At 45.4% G+C, this 19,935-nt stretch overlaps 1 protein-coding gene across 1 annotated transcript in view; it reads right to left on the bottom strand.

Moving 5' to 3' along the window:
* Window positions 1-405: 405 nt before the first annotated feature.
* Window positions 406-19,935, bottom strand: part of Tgm3 (transglutaminase 3) — a 67,165-nt gene continuing 47,635 nt past the window's right edge. Inside the window, exons 8-13 of the mRNA XM_036185124.1 lie at window positions 13,348-13,451; window positions 11,477-11,722; window positions 7,340-7,648; window positions 4,690-4,847; window positions 1,432-1,565; window positions 406-1,012 (exon numbers count right to left, since the gene is read on the bottom strand). Coding sequence (XP_036041017.1) covers window positions 865-1,012; window positions 1,432-1,565; window positions 4,690-4,847; window positions 7,340-7,648; window positions 11,477-11,722; window positions 13,348-13,451 — 1,099 coding nt within the window. The 3' untranslated portion in view covers window positions 406-864. The remainder of the gene's footprint in view (window positions 1,013-1,431; window positions 1,566-4,689; window positions 4,848-7,339; window positions 7,649-11,476; window positions 11,723-13,347; window positions 13,452-19,935) is intronic.

Here is a 19,935-nt window from a genome sequence, read left to right as displayed (position 1 = left end):
CAGCAGGGAAGAGCCTAGTGTGAGCAAAGCCTGCTCTACCTTAAGTTTACCGAAAATGATTACTTGGAAGTCCTTTCTCGGATGCATGCCCAAAGGTCCTACAGGAGTTTTCTAAGCACACACAGTGGGTGAGAGCCCGCCATGATGAGGAACTCCCTTCCAAGGCAACCTCACATAATTTGGACATTACATTAGGAAGTTTGAATTGGCTTGCAGTGTTTTTCTGTTTTTGCTCTTGAAGTCACCAAGAACAAACACATTCCTTATGGACACCAATACACAGCAGACAAGGCCACCTCATCCAGGCCCTTCTCTAGATGAGGTAACCTCAGCCCCTCCTCCTCCTTCACCACCCGAGGTAAAGTAGTCTGATGGGATCAGCATTGTATGATTGAACTTGTTTAACATTTATTTTGACTGTAAGGATGTGAGCACTGTGGTATGTGATGAACTACTCCTTGTGTTCCATGGAGGCTGAGGGAGAAACAGCTATCCAACTGCAGGCTGGGGATCAGCAAACAGTCTGGGCTGGCTTCTTCCCAGTATACGTTGAGTTCCTAGGGTAGGTGCTGCTCTGTCCACAGCATTGATGGGTGTGTGACATCAACAGGGTTCAAGGGCTCACAGAATAGGCATCTCCATGGGAAGCAATTGGGGAAATGTGCAAAAAATGATCAAGTCCTAGACCAGGGTGGACCTGGCCTAGCTTGAGGTGAAGGGTTTGGGTAGGAGCTTGCTAGAAGTCCATGTCTGGCAGCCATGGGGACACAGAAGGCTTCTCAAGCTGGACAGTATAGTTTCACTCCCCAGGAGAGCCCTGTCTGGTCTGTGTTACCCAAGTTTGTGGGAGTGCCGCTGGGTCCTTCACTCGGCCACCTCAATGGACAACATGGCCTTGATGGCAGGGAATCTGTCACAGGAAAAGTCAGCGACCAATTGCTTGATGCCACTCCGGGTGGGAAGAATCTCAAATCGGATCCGGGACTTCTCCTTGGGGCGCAGGGCTGGCACACTGATGGGGAAGGACACAGATTAGTGTTGACATGAAATCCAGAGGGCTCAGGCTAAATGGGCTATAATATAGGACTCCAAGTTCTGTTCTTGTGGTGTCCAGCAAAGCCACCACTTCTTCACCTCCCTCTAGCTGCCTTTCTGATGACCTGGGTCCCTTCAGGTCTGTGACATTCAGTTAGGGAGGAGGCAGGGAGTCTTAGTATCTCCCAAATACACTAAGCCATAAAGATTTAGCACTGGCAATCAGGACTCCAAGTTTGATGAACTTCAAACCAAATACAAATGCAGATCCTTGGGTACCAAGCCCCACACAGAATGAAGATTGGAGGCCAGAAGCTTTTCTGCTTGTCCTTTCTAAAGGCACACCTGTCCCACTCCTGGCCATCCCCACAAAGCTGCTTAGGCCTGGGAACTTACTCAATTTTGAGGTTGCCACGTAGCAGGCCACTGCCCTCCACCATCAGCACACAGTTCTTCACTGGCTCATCCAGGGGGTTGGAGAAAAGCATCTGCACATTCAGAGGCTTCCGCACCTGAGCCTGCTCCAGCACCTGCAGGGAGGGTCCATGAGTCAACATGCTAGTGTGTGGCCCCTGCCTCCAACCCTGTGAGAGCTGAGCGTGGTGATGGGGTGAGAGAGAAATATTGCCTAGGATAGGATGTGGGAGGGAAGGCCGTTTCATTCAGTGCCAAGTGTCAGGTGATCTCCTAACCCCCATGTGGGGCACCAAGACATTACTATTATCCCTACACTGTGTAGGGGAAACAGATCCAGAAGGAGACCTGTGCTGCCCTCTGTGACTGGAAACATAATGAGACAAAGTCACAACCCAGCTCAGTCCATCCTGAATGGGCAGCTCCTGCTTCTGAAGATAGCCCACTGACAGTTACTGTTCTGTTCTTGAACTCCCTGGTTTTTTTTCCTTAAGAAAAAAATTTATTTTATTTATTTTGTGTGTGTGTGTGTGTGTGTGTGTGTGTGTGTGTGTGTGTGTGTGTGTGTGTGTTTCAGGCCTTTCAGGAGGCTAGAAAAGGACCTCAGATCCCCAGAGCTAGAGTTAAAGACCATTGTGAGCACCTGACATCATGCTGGGAACCAAACATGGTAAGAACAGTGTCTTTTAACTGCCATCTCCCCAGCCCCTTTATTGGTTGTTTCTTTTCTTTTCTTTTTTAACCCTTAAAGCCATTCCTGGGAGATGCCACAGGTACTGAGGATAGACAGAAGACTCCTGAGGTGGCTCAGATACAGGTTCACAGCCATGGTCCCTTATGTGCTTGATCACAAGAATTGGGGCAAATAGGCCATTTTTCTGTGGTGACACTCAGGCTGCCAATTTCCTTCTCAGCTTTGGGAGCCCAGACAATTCCTACGTGTCACGTTGTGGTCTTGGCAGGCTTGAGTCACAGGGGATGACAGCACGATTTGGGGTCATATAAGCAACACAAACTACTTATTCACCCCAAAAGGTGGAGGCTGTCATTTACCAGATAAGCATCAGCCTTGAATCTGGGTAGACATAGCCAGCAAAGAGGGATAATTACTTATCTCTCCCCTTCTAGCTAGGAACAAATGATATCATGGAAAAAGGAAGAGAGTGGTTTGGAAATGGATACTGAAATTGTGTGACTGGCAGATTTCTCTCTTTTCTTTTTTGAGAGCCAATGGAGATTGCTGGGTTTGTGAGGTTTTTTTTTTTCCTTGTTATTAGTGCTCATGGCTGCCACAGTATAGTGTCAAAGACCAAGTTCAAACTCATGTGATAGCTTGGGAAACTCACACACTGGGAAAAAGAAGGGCTTTCCTGGTCCCAAAGCCTAGGCTATTTTTTGATAGACACTGTAACATATAACAATACATTGTGAGTAGGTGAGACATATTGAATACCACAATTACTGTAATTTCTCTCTTGGAACTCAAAATATATGAATATGAAATAATTTGAAAAGAAAAGCATAGTTTATGCTATTGGTGTATGATAATGCTACATCAATAATACTTATTGATGTTAAATTTATACATCTGTGTATTTATCTTTATTGTTGTTTATTAACCGAGTCTATAAATGCACTCATTTATATTTTCAAGTACCTGTTTCTTTATCTTCATGGTTATATATTAACCCAGCTCTATAAATGCACCCAGCAGACTGGATATGGAACACTAGCCATGAATTTGAAGGTTCTCACCCCTTTGGAAAAATATTCAGATTTTCTTTCTGATCCCATGCTCTAAGGTCCCGTGTTAACCTATGTTAATTACCAATCAATGTTAGATGAGACAACAGAATTTACTCAGTATATTATCTTTTTTATAGACTAGATTTCTTTTATGAGTTTAAAACTCTGATACTGCTCTGAGTGAACCACACATTGACTTATTTAGTGGACAAAATGTCCATGGTTCCTAGAAGCTCACAATAGGGGAGGATGTGTCTGAGAGAAGGAAACTTGGGTGTATCTTATAAAAAGACCCAAGGAAACTCAATATGGCCTACTTCTTGACTGCATGAAGTGATAAGGATGTTGTAGTTATCTTTAAAGATAAATGAGACATCATATGGAAATCTAAAAAATGTCGAGCAAAATTGAATATGATATATGAATAAAAGATGACTCTACGGATGTTTGAGGATTAGGGAATGAAATGGGGAAAACTGACTTAATTTAAATGCTTATCGTTTGGGGGCAAGATGTTTTTATAGCTGAGCTGGTCACTGCCCAGCACTGTTGCCCAGCTTAGGGAGTTGGAGACAACATTCAGCTGTCCATCATATGGGCAGGTGAACAGGGAGAGCTTCTTGGAGATGCCTTGTGAAGCCAGACAGGCTGCACCACACAGGGGCCAAGCAGGGACTGACAAGAGCTTCCCTCTGGAGGGGAGGGATGGCAGGTCCAGTTCTGCTGCAGCTATGACCCCTGGAGGACGCTGCTTCTGTTTTGTGCAGTTTATGTGGTTAGATGACCCCAGAACTGCAGCAACACCTGCTCTCCTGGCACTGATTATCAGACAAGGGAACCAGTTGTTACACAAAGGCATGCTTTTAGCTGGGACAAATGTCTAGAATGTTCTGAGGGTGTGTCGTTGGTGACCAGGCCTGACTGTGAAGACCTGTCAAGAGAGGCCACTCTGAGGAAGTGACACCCTGAAAGGGGAGTGTCTTCTCCTCACTCCAACAGAGTTGGAGCAGCAGACTCAGTGAAAGGACTTGCTTGCCTTCCATGCTAATAGATAGTGGAGCCCAGATAGAAGGCCAAGGTTGGAACTACTGCCCCACAATGACTGTCCAGCCCCTGAGGTAGGACCACTGCTGTCCTGAAACACAGCTGGACCAAACAGGACAGCAAAAGGTTAGCTGCACAAGGGAAACGGGGCCTGCATCAGAGTGGACACCCCGGGACCTTGACACAAGGGACCCTAGGAGCTATGGGCAGCTTAGAAGAGGTGGGACCAGGACTGACACAATTGCCTGGATCTTATACAATGAGCACTTGGGAATCCAGCAGTGGGATTGCACAGGAAGAGACAAGCATCATATATAGACACAGTAGGTGAAGGGTGGTCTGAGCCACGCGAGGCTCTTGTGTATGCCCCTAGGGAAACCCAGCCTTTTCTGCTTGCTTCCTTGTGTTCCTAGGACAGGCCTATCTGGGGGAGGCACCCCATCCTCTTACCTCCAAGGTCAGGGTGGGGTTGTCTAGGATGACATCCCTTTCCACCACCACCTCTGCCTCATCTGTCACCTTGCATACGGCTGTGGTCCGGATCATGTTGTCTGCCTTCAAGTATCTCTCATACTGAGAATATGCAATCTTCACAGGATGCTGTATTTCTGAAAGAAGGAGCGGGCAGTGGGTGGACTGAGGATGAAGATGAGCTCTGAGCTCGTCCTTAGAACTGAGTTGATGATGGGTGGGGGGCTGAGCTGGTAGGAGGGTCTGTATGTGGCCTATTTGCTTTCAAAGTCTTTACGGCTTATGGGGTTTGTGTATGTTTTTGTGGGTTTTGGTTTAGATTTTTAGCGGTGTGTGTGTGTGTGTGTGTGTGTGTGTGTGTGTGTGTGTGTGTGTGTTTTCAAGAACAGGGACTGAGGAGGTGCCAGGATGCAAGGCAACAAGCGGACTCTGGAAAGGGGGGACTTTGAAGGCCGAGGGACAGCTGTCCCTCCAGGCCTGGGAAATGCCAGAGAATGTGTTTCCTTTCAAGGAAGGGGAAGAGCAGGGATGCTGAGCTGTTGCCTAGGGCAGCAGCAATGAGGCTGCCAACAGGAATGACTAGGAAGAGAGGCCAGGGCATGGGCACACATGTTTCAGCCCCCAGTCATCTAATAAGCTGCGACTCTGGTGGGACAGTGTCCCCGACTTCCTTCCTGTCGGGGCGCTCCCTCTTCAAAGCTGTCCACACACTCGGAAGGCACAGCTTTAAAGACTGCGACGTGTTTTCTAAATCATCTCACTCCTCCTGGACTTCCCAACCAAAAAACCTTCCATGGTTTCTTGCTGCCTTAGGGATGAAGTTCAGACCCTCAACTTGTCCACCACCCCAACTGTGCAAAAGGCACCTCTTCCTTAAAAAACACTTCACATTTTCTTATCATTCTACATATAAATCTGGGATGTTTCCACCACACTTAGACTTGTAGATTTTCCCCTCAATGGAACTTCCTCCTCTGGCTTCTCTCTAGGCTCAAAGACCCTCTCTGTGGCGCTGGGGACAGGATCCAAGGCCTTGTGCATGCTAAGCTCACAACCTACCAGTGACATACACTTTCACCCCACTCTCCCAACACTGCAGGTTGTGGGACTTTCTCCTTCTTCAGATGGTCTGGGACTGCTCTCTTTCCCACAGTTGCTCTTGGTGGCCTGGGGGTTGGGCAGCTAGCTAACTAGGAGAGAGCTCCTTCTGCTTGTACTCCTGAGGGAACTGGCTAGAGCTGGAGAAGGTATCTCTGGATCTAGCCTTCTCAGTGGTCCACCTCTGAGGCTCAGAAAGGGAAGAAGACTTACCCAGAAAGTACCTGAGCACTGGGATTCCAGGACCACATCACCTGCCTCCTCCCTGCTTCCATTCCACTCTGCTGTCTTTTCCAGAGGACTAAAACATTTTCTCCTGCACATAGAAACAGGTCTTCCTGGGCTAGAGATTGTATCTTTGGTAGAGATTTTGTCTAGCATTCAGGAGACACTGAGTTCCATCCCTAGGTCTCCCTGCACCAAAACAAAAAGTCTCTTTTTTTTTTTTTTAAGCTGAGGATCGAACCCAGGGCCTTGCACTTGCTAGGCAAACGCTCTACCACTGAGCTAAATCCCCAACCCAAAGTCTCCTTTTTTAAGCATCAGAGGTAAATCATAGCAACAGAGTCTTCTGATATTGAAATTTCTGCTGGGAGACAAACTGTGAAGGGATGCTGCCTTTCAGTGGAGGTAATATAGCTCAATTTCTCTTGGAGTTCTTTCAAGAGAGGCTGTATAATTAATCAGTTTCTGTTAATTCCTGATGTGAAGCAAATAGCAACCCCACCCTTGTCAATCTGCTTTGTCAGCCTAAACTTTCCATAACAGCTCAAGGATTTTGCCAGTGTGGGCACACCTGTGTTCTAATCCTACAGAATCAACCTCCCTCTGCTCCACCTTGTTCTCATCCCATCTGTGCTGCCCTGGAGCAACAACGAACCTCCCAAATGCTCAGATCTTCAAGAAAACCTGTCACTGTAATCGGGAGTCAAGAAACTACACTTGGACCTGGGAAGCTACAGGCAACACAGAGCAAGGATTTAAGAGCCTGGGGTCTATCGCAGGCCATCCAAAGCCAGGCCGACAACAGGACTGGGGGATGAAATCAGGGTAGCAACAAGACCCAGCCAACGGTGGCATTGGGTTTAACATCAGGAAATCAAGGACCGAGATCTCATCATTGGCCCATAATCACTATGGCACAAGCAAGTCGCAAGTCTCTGAAGGCTTATGGCAGCCTCTGTAACACAGGTCTTGAATTCCACCCTGTTTAGGAGGTCAGATAAGTTTACACTCACTGTGAAAATTGTGCAGGGTAGCACAAACCTGCACGGGACATTGTTCTGTGGCTATGAACTACCAAAGCCTCCCTTCTTCCTTTGCTAGGGTGTAATAAATATGCACTTAACACCACAATGACTGGCTTTGCTCACAGGATTAGCAACTTCCAGAACATTAGAACTAAGGCTTACCCATGGAGGCCACTCACTATTCTTCCCATAGTTACCCGACTCACCCTAAGCCCAGCAGGAAACTTTCAGTGACCAGCCCCTTAGATTTACTGAGTCTTACCAACGAGAGGATGCGTTACCTTCCTCGGGATCCAAGGATATTGTGGCAGAGTCCTTCCATACTTCGTGGACAAGGGTGCCGTTGTAGACGATGGTCCAGGCCGTCATGTTCACTGTCACTGTCTTCCTATCTCTAGTCAGGTTTTTGAGAATCAAGGCCAGACTGACTTCTTTGCCCACTGCCAGCACACCAGTGACTTTGAACTTCCCGGAAATGCTGGGTGCCCCTTCCTCCCCTGCCATATCTCTCACAGATGTTGGGTCGATAGTTGCATTAGGCTTAAGTTTGCTCAGAGCCTTTTTATGTACTCGTCTCTCCTCATCGGAACCTGTGTGTTGGCGAAAGAAAAACAAAACAAGATACCTCAGGGATGTGGCTTCGAGTCAGACAGTGGACAGTATGACCCTCTTGGGAAGTGACCTAGAACTAACACTGACACCCTTCTTTATGGCCAAGCTGCTCCCAGCAAGTGTCTGGTCTTGTAAGGTCTCCACTAACCCTTAGTATGAGGCTTCTAGACCAGCCAGTCTCTGGTCCTTTTCCGATCAAGTCTACACTGTCAGGAAGCTGCAGGGAAAGCTGGGTCAGTTTCTGCAAACAAGTACTATGGGGCTTCATCATTTCTTTGTTTTAAGTTCGATTTCTTTTATTTTCTACCTCCCCCTATCCTCCTCTCCCCATCCCTCCCTCCTCCCCTCTTTCCCTCCCTCTCTCCCTCCTTCCTTTTTCCCCTCCCTCCCTTCCTTCCTGCTTCCTTTTCCTTCCATCTCTTTCTCACTTTTCTCTTTTTTTTTGGATGAAAGGTCTTTTTGTGAGATGTGGAAAACAAACTGATCATTTAAAGACAAATGGCAAAACCAAGCTGAGGAGACTTTGAATAAATCCATAAACAGAACCAAAGTTACGAGAAAGAACTTCAAAACACTTCCCATGTTTTCCTGCCTTGTGTTTAGAGGCACTTTGGGAGTCAGGAGGTGACACTTTTGTCTGTGCAGGTCAACAAGGACTTCCTGTGACTGATACAGCTGCAAGCCATGGCTGGTCAGAATCGCTGAGAAATTTGGAGTCGCAAAACTGCAAGGGCTAATACAAGAGGGTGCATTTCCTGCCTGGGCCGCAGGCTACTGTGCTGCTGACTCAGCCAGCAGAGGCAGCGCCTGGAGAGCGCTGGTGGCACCCTAAAGGCTTGAGGCACCCCGAGAACAGAGCAAACAACTCCAAGCCCAGGCTAACTAAGCAGTTCACCTGCCTTGACCTGAAGGCATAGGTACCACACGGCAGAAGATCCTGGCTTCCCAAGAAGATTGAAGAACGACCGTGTTGGCATTTTGTGGGCCATGCTGGTGGCCTCTAGGCTTTCCCCAACCAACTTGTGAAAATTTCAAGGTAAACCAGAAGGCTTAAGATGAGTGCTCTCCGAGTTAGTGAGTCCTTTCCATGAATTATGCAAAGTTCCTGGCAGGGACTTCCCAGGCATCTAAGAGAAGCTACTGGTTGGGACCACTCTGGAGTTTGGAGGAGCAAAGGGAGGGAGGGACCCATCTCTAGGGATCTGGAGCCTAGTCTGAGGATCCCCCCCTGTACCCTACTGCAAGAAGGTAGCTAGATTACCAGGCTTGAGAGCTCCTGGAGGGCCAGGTTCCTCTGGATGCCCTTCCATTCTCTAGGTGAGCTGTCAGTCCACACCCAGGGCTGAAGGCTGTGCGGAGCTTCTGATCCTCTGTGCCTGAGACCTCGAAGCAGGCGTTTGCACAAGGATGCCCCCAGCCTATATAGGTCACCCGCTGAGCTTACTCAAGACTATGCTTCCTGCTGCTGTTTTCCCACCACAGTATTGCTATTGTGTAAATGCTTAGCAACCCATTTTATGAGCTTTTCCTGCCTGGGGCCCTCTGAGACCAACTGGCATCATTAGGCAAGAAGATCTGGGTAACATCAGACTCCATCCTGCTGTCATGTGTGAGCTGAGGTACAGCCGGGAGGAGGTCGCTAGACCTCCAGAGATGCAGGATCCAAGTCTGAGAGTAATATGGAATCTCACAGGCTCATAAAGCCAGGTGAACAGCACCTGAACAAAACAGTCCGTGGAAAGGCATTATTCCAGACATCCAAATGATTGGAGATCACCATCCCAGTCATTAAGTCCTTACTGTGTGCCAAGCACTGTACTTTGTACTTCTGTGCATTTTTGTATTGAAATCCAACCCAAGAGAGGCACTGCTATTCTTGTTTTACAGGCAAAGGGGCAAGAGAATCCGAGATCCTACAAAGCTTGTTCTAAGTGGTAGGTAGGACTGAGAGTCATCCTTCTGTCCTGACTTATTTGTTTCCTGTTCTCTATACTTGTTTTACACTGTGACATTGGAAATACCAGTCTGGCACCTTCCTCTCCAGGGATGCCATCTGCTGTGTTTTATTTACAGGGTACCTGGAGTAGGCATCCAGACAGAAGGCACTCAGAAAGTTGTCAGAATCAAAATAGTCACCCGTTGTGTTGACCGTAACAAAAATAAATAGATAAATGAAGCTGGGAGTTACAAATGAAGAGTCCTTTTGCATACATGCCTGATGGTTGCTCTGGCAAAAGACTGCCCAAACCATGAGTTTCTACAGAGGCCACAAATGTAACTCAACACAAAAGAACCACAAGGACATCAGCCCAGCAATTTTCTGCTCAACCTTGCACCGCTACCTCCTTGGTTATTCATCACCGTGGCCAAAAAGTACTGTCTCACATCATCTGATGTGATCTTCACTTCTGCCTCTGAAAGCATTCTCTTTACCTCCAGCCCTTCGCACAGACAGTTTTCTACAGAGCGTGTGTTCTTCCAATGCTTCCATTCTCAAATAAATGTGTTTCAGTTGTAGAGAATCTCACTGGGATGGTTTTGTTTTTTATATTGACAGACTCAGCAGGGTTTGTTGACTGAGGACAACCTCCAAAATGTCCGTCTACCAGTATCAGGTGTGAATGCCCCTGGCTCTGGAGGATGCCTCCTGGAGTCAGTTTTCTCCTTCTGTGAACTCTGATCAGTGTCTACAGCCACTCCCTAGTTGTCTCGGAGATCTGGTCTGGTTCTAGAAGCACTGCGGGCACATTTCCAAGGGCACCTTTTTTTTTTTTTTGCTCCCCCTGCCAGAAATTGACTAAGAAAATCAACCAAGTCAACTATTTCCAAGTACTTTGGAAAGAGTGAAATACCAACCCGCTGGAGAGCAGAGCACCTGTGGCCTACTAGAGCGACTGCTAAATTACTCTGGGCTGTTTCTAAAGTTGAACTGCATCTTTAAATGGAGGGCTTTTGTTGTCATTGAGAACAACTATACTCCTGCTTCCCAAAGCAACTTCTGAGTAACACATCTAGGAGAGATAAGACAGCTTCATCGCACATGGCCTTCCAAGGCGACTGTAGGAGACCAGGAGTAGTGCAGATGATGAAGATTTAAGGTACCATGGCATTAGCCTCCTCGTATAATCGTACCTCTGGGCTTCATAGGGGATGGGAACTGTAAATGTCTATGGCACAAGTCTATATTCCTGAGTTTCTTTACTTTCTTTCTTTCTTTTTTTTTTTTTTTTTTTTTTTTTTTTTGGTTTTTTTCGAGATAGGGTTTCTCTGTGTAGCTTTGTGCCTTTCCTGGAATTCACTTGGTAGACCAGGCTGGCCTCGAACTCACAGAGATCCACCTGGCTCTGCCCTCTGAGTGCTGGGATTAAAGGCATGCGCCACCACTGCCCAGCCCATTCCTGAGTTTCTTTGTCTATTTCTTTGTTGAAATGGCATTTTCTGTCTATGTTCTGGGAGATGAGGAAAATGGACTGAGAGAGAAATGTGTCCCAAAGCCCCGAGAACCATGCCTCTCTGTGATGTTCAATTATAGTGACATCAGTTCAGTTGTGCAACTGAGAAAGGAAAACATCTGGAGGAGGGCTGGGCTTACAGCTGTCTGTGCTCTGTAGCTAACTTCCTTGATGTTTCTGTTCCCATTGAAAAGAGCAGTTGAGCACTTGATGGTAGAGAGACCCCCTACCATTTGTGCAGAACTGACTGAGATGTAGGGGTGTTGGGTAAAAGCTTTTTTTCCTTGCCACTCTCCATGTTGTCCACCCATCACTGAGTTCCATGTGGCATTACTCCGCCAGCACCCATCTTACCTTCTGGATACTTATACTTGTCTGTGACATCCAAGCGAGAGTTGCTGCCCACAGCCTTGGTGCTGATGTATTTGCCGATGGAGTGAGTTTCCAAAGAATTCTGCTTCTGGCTGCCATTCCTACTATTGTAGATCCAAGTGATGCGATCCGCATTAACCTCCGCAAAGATGAAGATCATGTCAAAGTTCAGGTTTACATCACCTTCTCGGATTCCGTTAACTGAACCAGGACCACACTGGAACACACCTGGAGGCCAAGATGCAGAGTTTGGATGCAGCAGACCATGGCTAAGCTCATCCTCTCCAGCCTGCCTAGAAACTGACTCTGAGGGTCTGCTGCCAGCCAACATGTCAGTCTTCTGCCTTCAGTCCAGCCAGAATTCAGCCCTGACTGGGACCCTTCGGTGTGGCACAGAACAGCTACCCATCACCATTATTCTGTACCAAGTCCCTGGTCCAATTCCACTTAAGACGGGCTGAACTGTATGTCCTATACATGTGTTACCTGAGCTGACCCCTGATGTCAGCCCGGTCTGGCTGTGAAGTGTTGCTTTTCTAAATCACTGTAGCCCAAAGGCTCACTGACCTTCCGTTTCTAGAAGTCTTTCCTGAACATGTAGTGAATGGGATCCCTTACTCCTCTGAGACCCAACCCCAGCCTTCACTTTTCTCCTCCAGGGGTCAGCACAGGTGGATTATTTGGCTAGACAAAGATAGACATATAGAGAAACACACACACACACACACACACACACACACACACACACACACATCCATCCACATGTTTACAAAACTAACAAAAAGATGCACACATAACTTTTTCTATATAGGGGGCAGAGTGACCCAGATTTTTTTTAAACCATAAATCACAGAAAGTAAAGTTGATATCACAGCATACTGGAGATACTTAGCGGGTCAACAAGTAGTCTTTTTAGTCCTGATGTTTTACTTTATTCTTTCTATTCTGTTTATTTTCACTTCTTGGCGTGGTCACAATTCATTAACTCGATTTTATAACCACTTACGAGTTGCACTGAATAGTCTAAAAAACAGTGGCTAGAAAATATCCAAAAGGTTCCCCCCCAGCCCCAAATGTCCAACATAGCACATGTCTGTTAGAAAGGTCAGGTGTAACTGGGTAGGGTAAGGACATTAGGGGGACGGTAAGACTGGATTTTTATTCTGAGTCTTTTGATAACTATCTGAGCTACTCTGATACTTTCAATTATATATGTATATTATATATATACAATATATATGCTAATTCTTATGCTTTTTCTTTTACTCTGAAAGAAACAACTCAAAATGAAGGGAATAGACAAGACAGGCTTCTCTAGAGGTTAGAGGCAGAAAAAGGAAAACTCTAGAGAGCCTGAGATCCATCTTTGATGGGAGAGAAGGAGGTAAGAGACAAAAATGAGTGCACAGGTCTTGAGGAGGGGTAAGGCAGCCAGTCTAAAGGGGAGCCTAGCCAGCCAGAGGTACACAGGGGTGGAGGCAGCCGCCGCCACCATTGCCTTGGGCCTGTCACAGAAAGAACAATGGGACTGAATCCACAGGACTTCTACCCTGGGAGGGCCATGCTGCTGGTGGCAGTGGGAGGAAGTAATTATTGACAAGGGAGGGTGCCTTTTCCCTGTCATCTGACACGTGCCAGGGCTCCTCAGTGGTAGCAACAGCTGGAGAGGCTGCAGAGCAGGTATCCATTTAAACAGCAGCATGAGCAACACAAAATAAGGAGAACTCTATTAAAACAACAGCAACAACAACAACAACACTTCGTCCCATTGTGCATTGTGGAGCTAGAGAGGGCTTTGGGTTACTTCTTCCTGTAAATGGCAGAGCCAAGCTCCAGCAGTCCGGCAGGATTACCTTGGCTTCTCTCCTGGGGGGTGGCATCCAGCACCTGCCATCCACCGTATGCCGGGCCTAGGTCAGTCCGCACAAACCAGCCTTCATTCCAGACATGGAAATTCCTGCAGACAGAAGGGCGTGTAACAAGTGAGCCGCAACACTACATCTCTCTGAAATCCTCCAAGGACTGTGACACAGGAACCAGAGCTTGGGTCGACCAAGAAGAGTGAGGGGTCTGCTCTGAAAATCAAGACTTGAGGGAAAGGAACCCAAATTCATGGATAAACTGCTCATGGGGTGAACCATGCATGCATGAAGCAGACCAACTAGCCAAGCAAAAGACGATGGAATGGAACTACTCCCGCTGTACTGAGGCAGTTTGCAAACTGGGTCCCCCAAGGGTTTTGCTAGTACAGAGCAAGAGAATGCAGCCATATATCACACCTAGGGTAAAGTCAAAGTAACAGAACACACAAAGGACCAGCAATTACATGAGTTTAGCCTCAAGAGAGAAGACAGTCACATGTTGGAGTTGTCAGGCGAGGACTTCAAAGCAGTGACTGCAACCAGAATCAGTGACATAAAGGGAACGAAGTTCACAGAGACCAGAAAGAGGGGAACTTCTGGCAGATAAATAGAATAGTTTAGAATAAACAAATGGAACATTTTAACTGCAACCTCCCCGATATCTGAAATTGAATAATTCAATGGGTGAATTTATGAGGAGAATAGCTATAAGAGAGTAATAAACATATTTGAAGAGAGATCTGCAGACCACTTGGATTATTTAGACTGGAAATGGGAGAGCAAAAAAAGATGACAAAAAACCCAATCAAGTAGAAAAATAGGTGCAACATGTATACCAGAGACTTACCATATTAATTATAAAATATTCACACATTAATAAAAACAAAAAGAAAAGAAAAACATGCCAATAAAGAGCGATGAACAGACAGTTTTCATAAGCAGTATAAACGATGACTGGACATATGACAATAGTTTTGACCTCGATGCTATTAAAAGAAGATTAAAATGACAAAGAGAAACCGTAACAGCCTTGAAGATTCTGCCTGCTAGCCTAGCAGAGATTAAAGTCTAGGCTGGGGGCCTTGTTCACTTTCAGTTAAGAAAGCAAGTGTTACTGCTTAATACTTGGTGGGGACTTAAATCGGTATGACCTTTGCAGAGGGCAATTTGGCAATGAGTATAAAAATCTCTAGAAATTTGCATACTCACTAAGCCAGTGTTTCCACCATGAGGGATTCCTCCAGGAGAACAACTTATATGAATATGCACAGTTGTCCAGGCTAAGGTGCTGCTCTCCAGCACTGCTGTGAGCAAGAGCCATGGAGGAAAAATGCACCAATAAAGGAATAACCAGATAAATTGTTGCACAGTTATAAATAGAATATCACACAGCTGTAAAATAAATGACGAACAAAATAAAGCTTGAACTTAACAAGGAGAGGTTATCTGAACTAGAGCATAAAGTAGGAAAATCAAATGAAAGCTGTGTGTGTGTGATGCACAGCTATAATCCTGAGATACTCAAGCAGGAGACTGTGAACTCTAGGCCTGGCTGGGCTACACAGTGCACAGTGACACACATCTCAAAACCAAAACAACCTCCCACCCACAAAACCAGCAAAGAAATATTCCCTCCAAAACCCAACCCAACCCAACCAAACCAAAACAACAACAACAACAACAACAACAACAACAACAACAACAACAAAAGAAAGCAACTGGCAATTAGATGTTCTAAAATACAATGAAAGCAGAAAATTAGTTACAAAATCAAGTTAGACAACAGTGTGCACACCTACACATGTACATGTGTATGCATGATCTTTTTCAGTGAAAACTACGTGGGGTTGGCGAGATGTCTCAGTGGATAAAGGTGTTTGCCAGGCAGCCCTGTAGGCCGGGATTGGATCTTTGGGAGAGTCTAAAGGTGGAAGGAGACAGAGTCAGCCCCAGGAAGTAATTCATTGACCTACACATGTGCTCAGTGTCACGCACCCTACCCACTATGAACATACACAGAGTAGTAATAAAATTACTAAAAAAAAATTGTAGAGGAATTCAGCACTTAACTCAGAGGTAGAGCACTTGCCTAACAAGCCTGAGGACTCAGTTTGGTCCCCATCATTGGAAAAAAATTGGACCTAGCTAGTCTCTAATATTTCAATTGTGTTAGCCAAATTAATAGTTTTTGGTATATACAATATGTAGAAAACAAATTTTACATTATTTTTGTAGTGTTTCTTTTTTAATCATTAATATTGCTTATTACTTGCATGAATAGAAAAGAAATGAATATTTAAAAGGTTATGTATACTATAAAAATGGCAATAGCCAAGATAGGGTGAACATAGAATGTTAAGTAATCTAACTGCCTTCAGTATATTTACTCTCTTTTTTTGTGTGTGGTGGTAGGGATCAAACCTAGGACCTCATGTATGTTAGTTAGGCGAGCATTCTACCGATGATATACAGCACCGACCTGTATTAACTCCTCTAATCCATGTCTCTAAAAACTGGAGATAATTACCATCCCTTTTTGACAATTCGTAAACTGTGGCACCAAGAAAAGTGATCCAACATCTTACATGGAGTAAATTTGAATTCAAGTATAAGGGAGAGAAAATGGGAAATAAATACCATAGTATTAGTAGGAAAAGGGATAATAGTTTAAACATATGGTGGATTATATTACATTTAAAAGAATTTCTCTTTTGAAGGATATTCAATGGCAAGGAGAGTATGTTTATACGATACTGTTTGCTCAAAACTCCATGATTAACTAGGGATGTAGCTCATGGCAGAGTGCTTGCCTAGCATGGGCATGATCCTGAGCTCAAGGTCAGAGAGACAGCTCAGTGGGTGAAGGTGATTGCCGCCATGCCTGATAACCCGAGTTCCATCCCATGGAAGCCACATGAGGAAAGATCTGATGCCCACAGGTTGTCCCTTGACTTTCCCATGCTCACTGTGGCACACGTATGCTTCCACATATAAACATGCATCTGTACATACACAGACACATGTGCTTACCAAGACATCTTTCTAGATCTGGAGAGTGTGCTGCTCAGAGCCCAGTGCTACCTCTGAGTCTTGCACGTCACCCAGTGACTCCAGTTTTACTCCCTAACCAATCACTGCTCTTTGCATGAGGTTTTAACGACTCCAGTACGGTCCCGCTTTTGACCTCATGGCACCCAGTGTCCCGGGCCAAGTGCTGAATCAAGCTTGCTGATTGGAACTGCTTTGGGGACAAGGCCACTCTAGCAGCCTTGGTGACCTCTTTGCAGATCACATGGTTAAGGGTTATCAGGGGCAGGAATCCAAAGGCAGAGGTCTGTGTAGGAAGACAGGGGATGGGCCACTGCAGAAGAGTAGGAACCAACAACTCTTCTTTGGACACTCCACTGCCTAGGCAGGGCAGGCCAGGGCTGTCCCCACCTGCCTCCTACCTTGGAGCTCTACAAAATCTACAGAAATTAAGAAGGAGAATGACTAGAGAAGAGAAGCTAGGTTCATCAAGAAACCTTGGGCAACTTTTCCTAAACATTTGATTGAGCAGTCTCCAGAGCCCTCCCCTTCACAGTGGCCCAGCAGGAAACTGGGTTAAAACAACAACAACAACAACAACAACCACCAACATTAAGTTCTTGCCCCCGAAGAAAGCAAAGGCTCCTGATAGCCAAGAAAGCTTATCTCTCTTAGGCCAACAGCATCAGTGGGATGGCCTGGGGAAAGGGTGTATACTCCATTGGAGGCTGAGTGTGATTAAAAGGAAACCCTGGAAGAAATTGCAGAGGATTCCTATCCCAGCCCTTCAATTTATAGGTGGGGAATTAAATAAAAAAAAAAAAAAACCCAGACAATAAAAACAACACAAAGTAATTAAGCAGCTTGTGGTCAGTGAGAGTGTCTGTCTCTAGTTATTCATCTTTAGATAAGTTACAGGCCACAAGGGGCTGGTTCCAGGACCCCCTTGGATACCACACTGAGGTGCTCAAATCCCTTCCATAAAGAGACATAATATTTGACATAATCTCTATATAGTATTATATTCTTTATATCATCTCTAGGTGACTTACAATGCGTAATACAATGTAAGTGTGATATGCAGGTATATGATGTTTAGAAAATAAAGAAAAGGCCTATTGTGTTCAGACAGACAAAAATCACGTAGGTCTAATTACACTTCCAGTTCAGTCTGTTGAGTCTGTGAATGTGGGACTCATAAATACAGAGGGCTGGCTTTAATTCTTGGTGGGAATCTCTTCTCTCCTCTGTAAGATGACTAGGATCCTTCCTCAGATTCTAGTCCTAATGTTCTTTGTGTTAACAGAAACCTATTATATCCCAACTCTAGCTTAGCCATGAATTTACAGTGTGACTTTGGGCGGGTCATTTTTCTTTATGGCACCCCTGAGACATGTTTGGTCTTATTAGGAAGTGTCACTTACTATTTAATGTGAGCCAAGGAACCCCGCTTTTCCGTTCAAGCGGGTCAGACAGCACTTAACCCAATCAGACCCATCCCCCACAGCATGGTGTCCTGCTAACCTCCTTTGGAAAGTAGCAGGATAGGAGTGTTGGGTTTCGCAGACTTTAGTGAGGGCTAATAGCAACAGCATTTTCTGGTGCTCTGTAGTTTTCAAATCTGCCTGAGTTCAAATCCTGTCTCTACCTTCTAGTTATGTCTTTTGGGAAAGCTATTCAAGTCCTCTGTGCCTTAGTCCCTCCACTGTAAGCTGGACCTGAAAATAATAAAATACCAACAACTACCGCATGATTTGTGAAGTGTCAATGTCAGAACACTCTCAGCACGCAGCCATGCATCAGCTGCCATTACTGTTGCTAAGCAACTCGAATTGACCCTCACTTTCTGTAACTCTAGGCTCGTACGGACAGTTTAAATCTAAAGCTTCCAACATTCATGACACAAAGATTTAGATCCAAGACTTTCTGCCTAAACTTAAGCAGTGCTTATTATAACAGGGAAGTAATTCTGCTCTCCCTTGGGTGACCTTGATGTGCGGGTCTGTGGAGGGCACAGCTAGATCTCATACCAAACTCATGGCCTGAGAATAAGAATATGGTTGAGACTTAGAAGACTTGGCAAGAGGTTTGAATGATAATAGAGTCCTAGACCAACTCTTGGGCTTCCCTGGTGGAGAAACTTGGGAACAGAAGGACAAGGGGGCTTGCATAAGTCCACAGCAGGTGGGTAGCAGAGCTGGAAACAAAGCTGGGGCCTCCCTGTTCTAATACCATCCAGGCCTGGTTCTCCATACACAGCTGTCAGGGAGTGGGGTGGGGAGTGGATGTCATTCCCATTGCCTTCTGGGAAGGGATCCATAAAAGGAGTTAGGAGAGCGCGGGTGACAGGACCCACAGGAACAGTCTGATTCTAGATCTGGAATTTTCCCTTGCAGCCAACGGAATGACGGTGGAGCCACCCAGCTCCATCAGGCCCTACTTGTCTTCAAGGTGATTATATTTGGAATAAATTACTAAGCTTGCAAGAAAATAAATGCAATGTAAAAGCCCCACCTTTTTGTTTTATTGAAGGCTCCCTGGAGGATTCCTTCCCTGGCTTCTCACATGGCTTAATCTGAATCACTGGCCTGGCCATCACACTCCGGGCTGGGTTGCTAAGTTGCCACACCTCGTGCCCCACCCAGCCCTTTGTCCCCAATGCTGCAGTGAATGCTTCCAGTAGAAGAACCAAGTCTTAGGCTTTCTGGTCTCTCTACAGTTCCTGGTGTGCAGGTCATCATGGATGGCCTAAGACAAGAGACCTCCCCCCAAGATGAGTCAGACTGCCCTCCTTTGGCCCGTCCCCGTCCTGTAGCAAAGTGGTGTCCCCCAGTATCAAAACTGACCGTGAGAAGATTCCAGACACAATAACAAAGCAAAAATTAGGGAAGAAGAAAAAATGTTCATTTGTGGGAAGCTGGAAAACAAAACTCTTGTCATAAGTATTGATGTCTCTCGAGAGAATGCTGTATATCTGCAAAGCAAGGAACAAAATCCTAATATAAGCGCCTGAGAAACATCCTCAAGTCACGGGACTATAGGTGAATTATATGTAGTCACTCTCCTATAGACGGGGAAGGGATAATTTGATTAGTTTGGCTGATGACACAGGGATCTTTATTTGTATTAACTAATTTCCCCAGTTTTTTCTATTTTTTGTTTCATTTTATTCTATCAGACTAAAGAAAGCTCAGAAAAGTTGGACCTTCTTATTCTGGAAATAATAAATAATATGTTATATAAACAATCTCAAAGTTGAACAAAAATGATATCTGCAATAAAGTTTATCTAGTCACATGGATATTTGTGAACAATTATGCATATTTGTTCTTTGAAATTGATTTAAGGAATGGATTCTTGACTATGTGTGTGGTACCTTATATAGAGAGACTCACAGATATCCATGCATATATATACCATTTTCAATTGATAATAACCTATCGTATGGTATAACCTTGAATGGTTGTAATAATATGCATATATTGTACACACACTGCTATATAAGTGCTTATACATTTTTAAGTTTTACATAAACTACTTCTAGCCAGCATC

The sequence above is a fragment of the Onychomys torridus genome, chromosome 4 (assembly GCF_903995425.1).
Source record: "Onychomys torridus chromosome 4, mOncTor1.1, whole genome shotgun sequence".
Taxonomy (NCBI): domain Eukaryota; kingdom Metazoa; phylum Chordata; class Mammalia; order Rodentia; family Cricetidae; genus Onychomys; species Onychomys torridus.
Note: the sequence above shows the minus strand (reverse complement) of the source record. Positions and strands in the feature narration are given on the sequence as shown.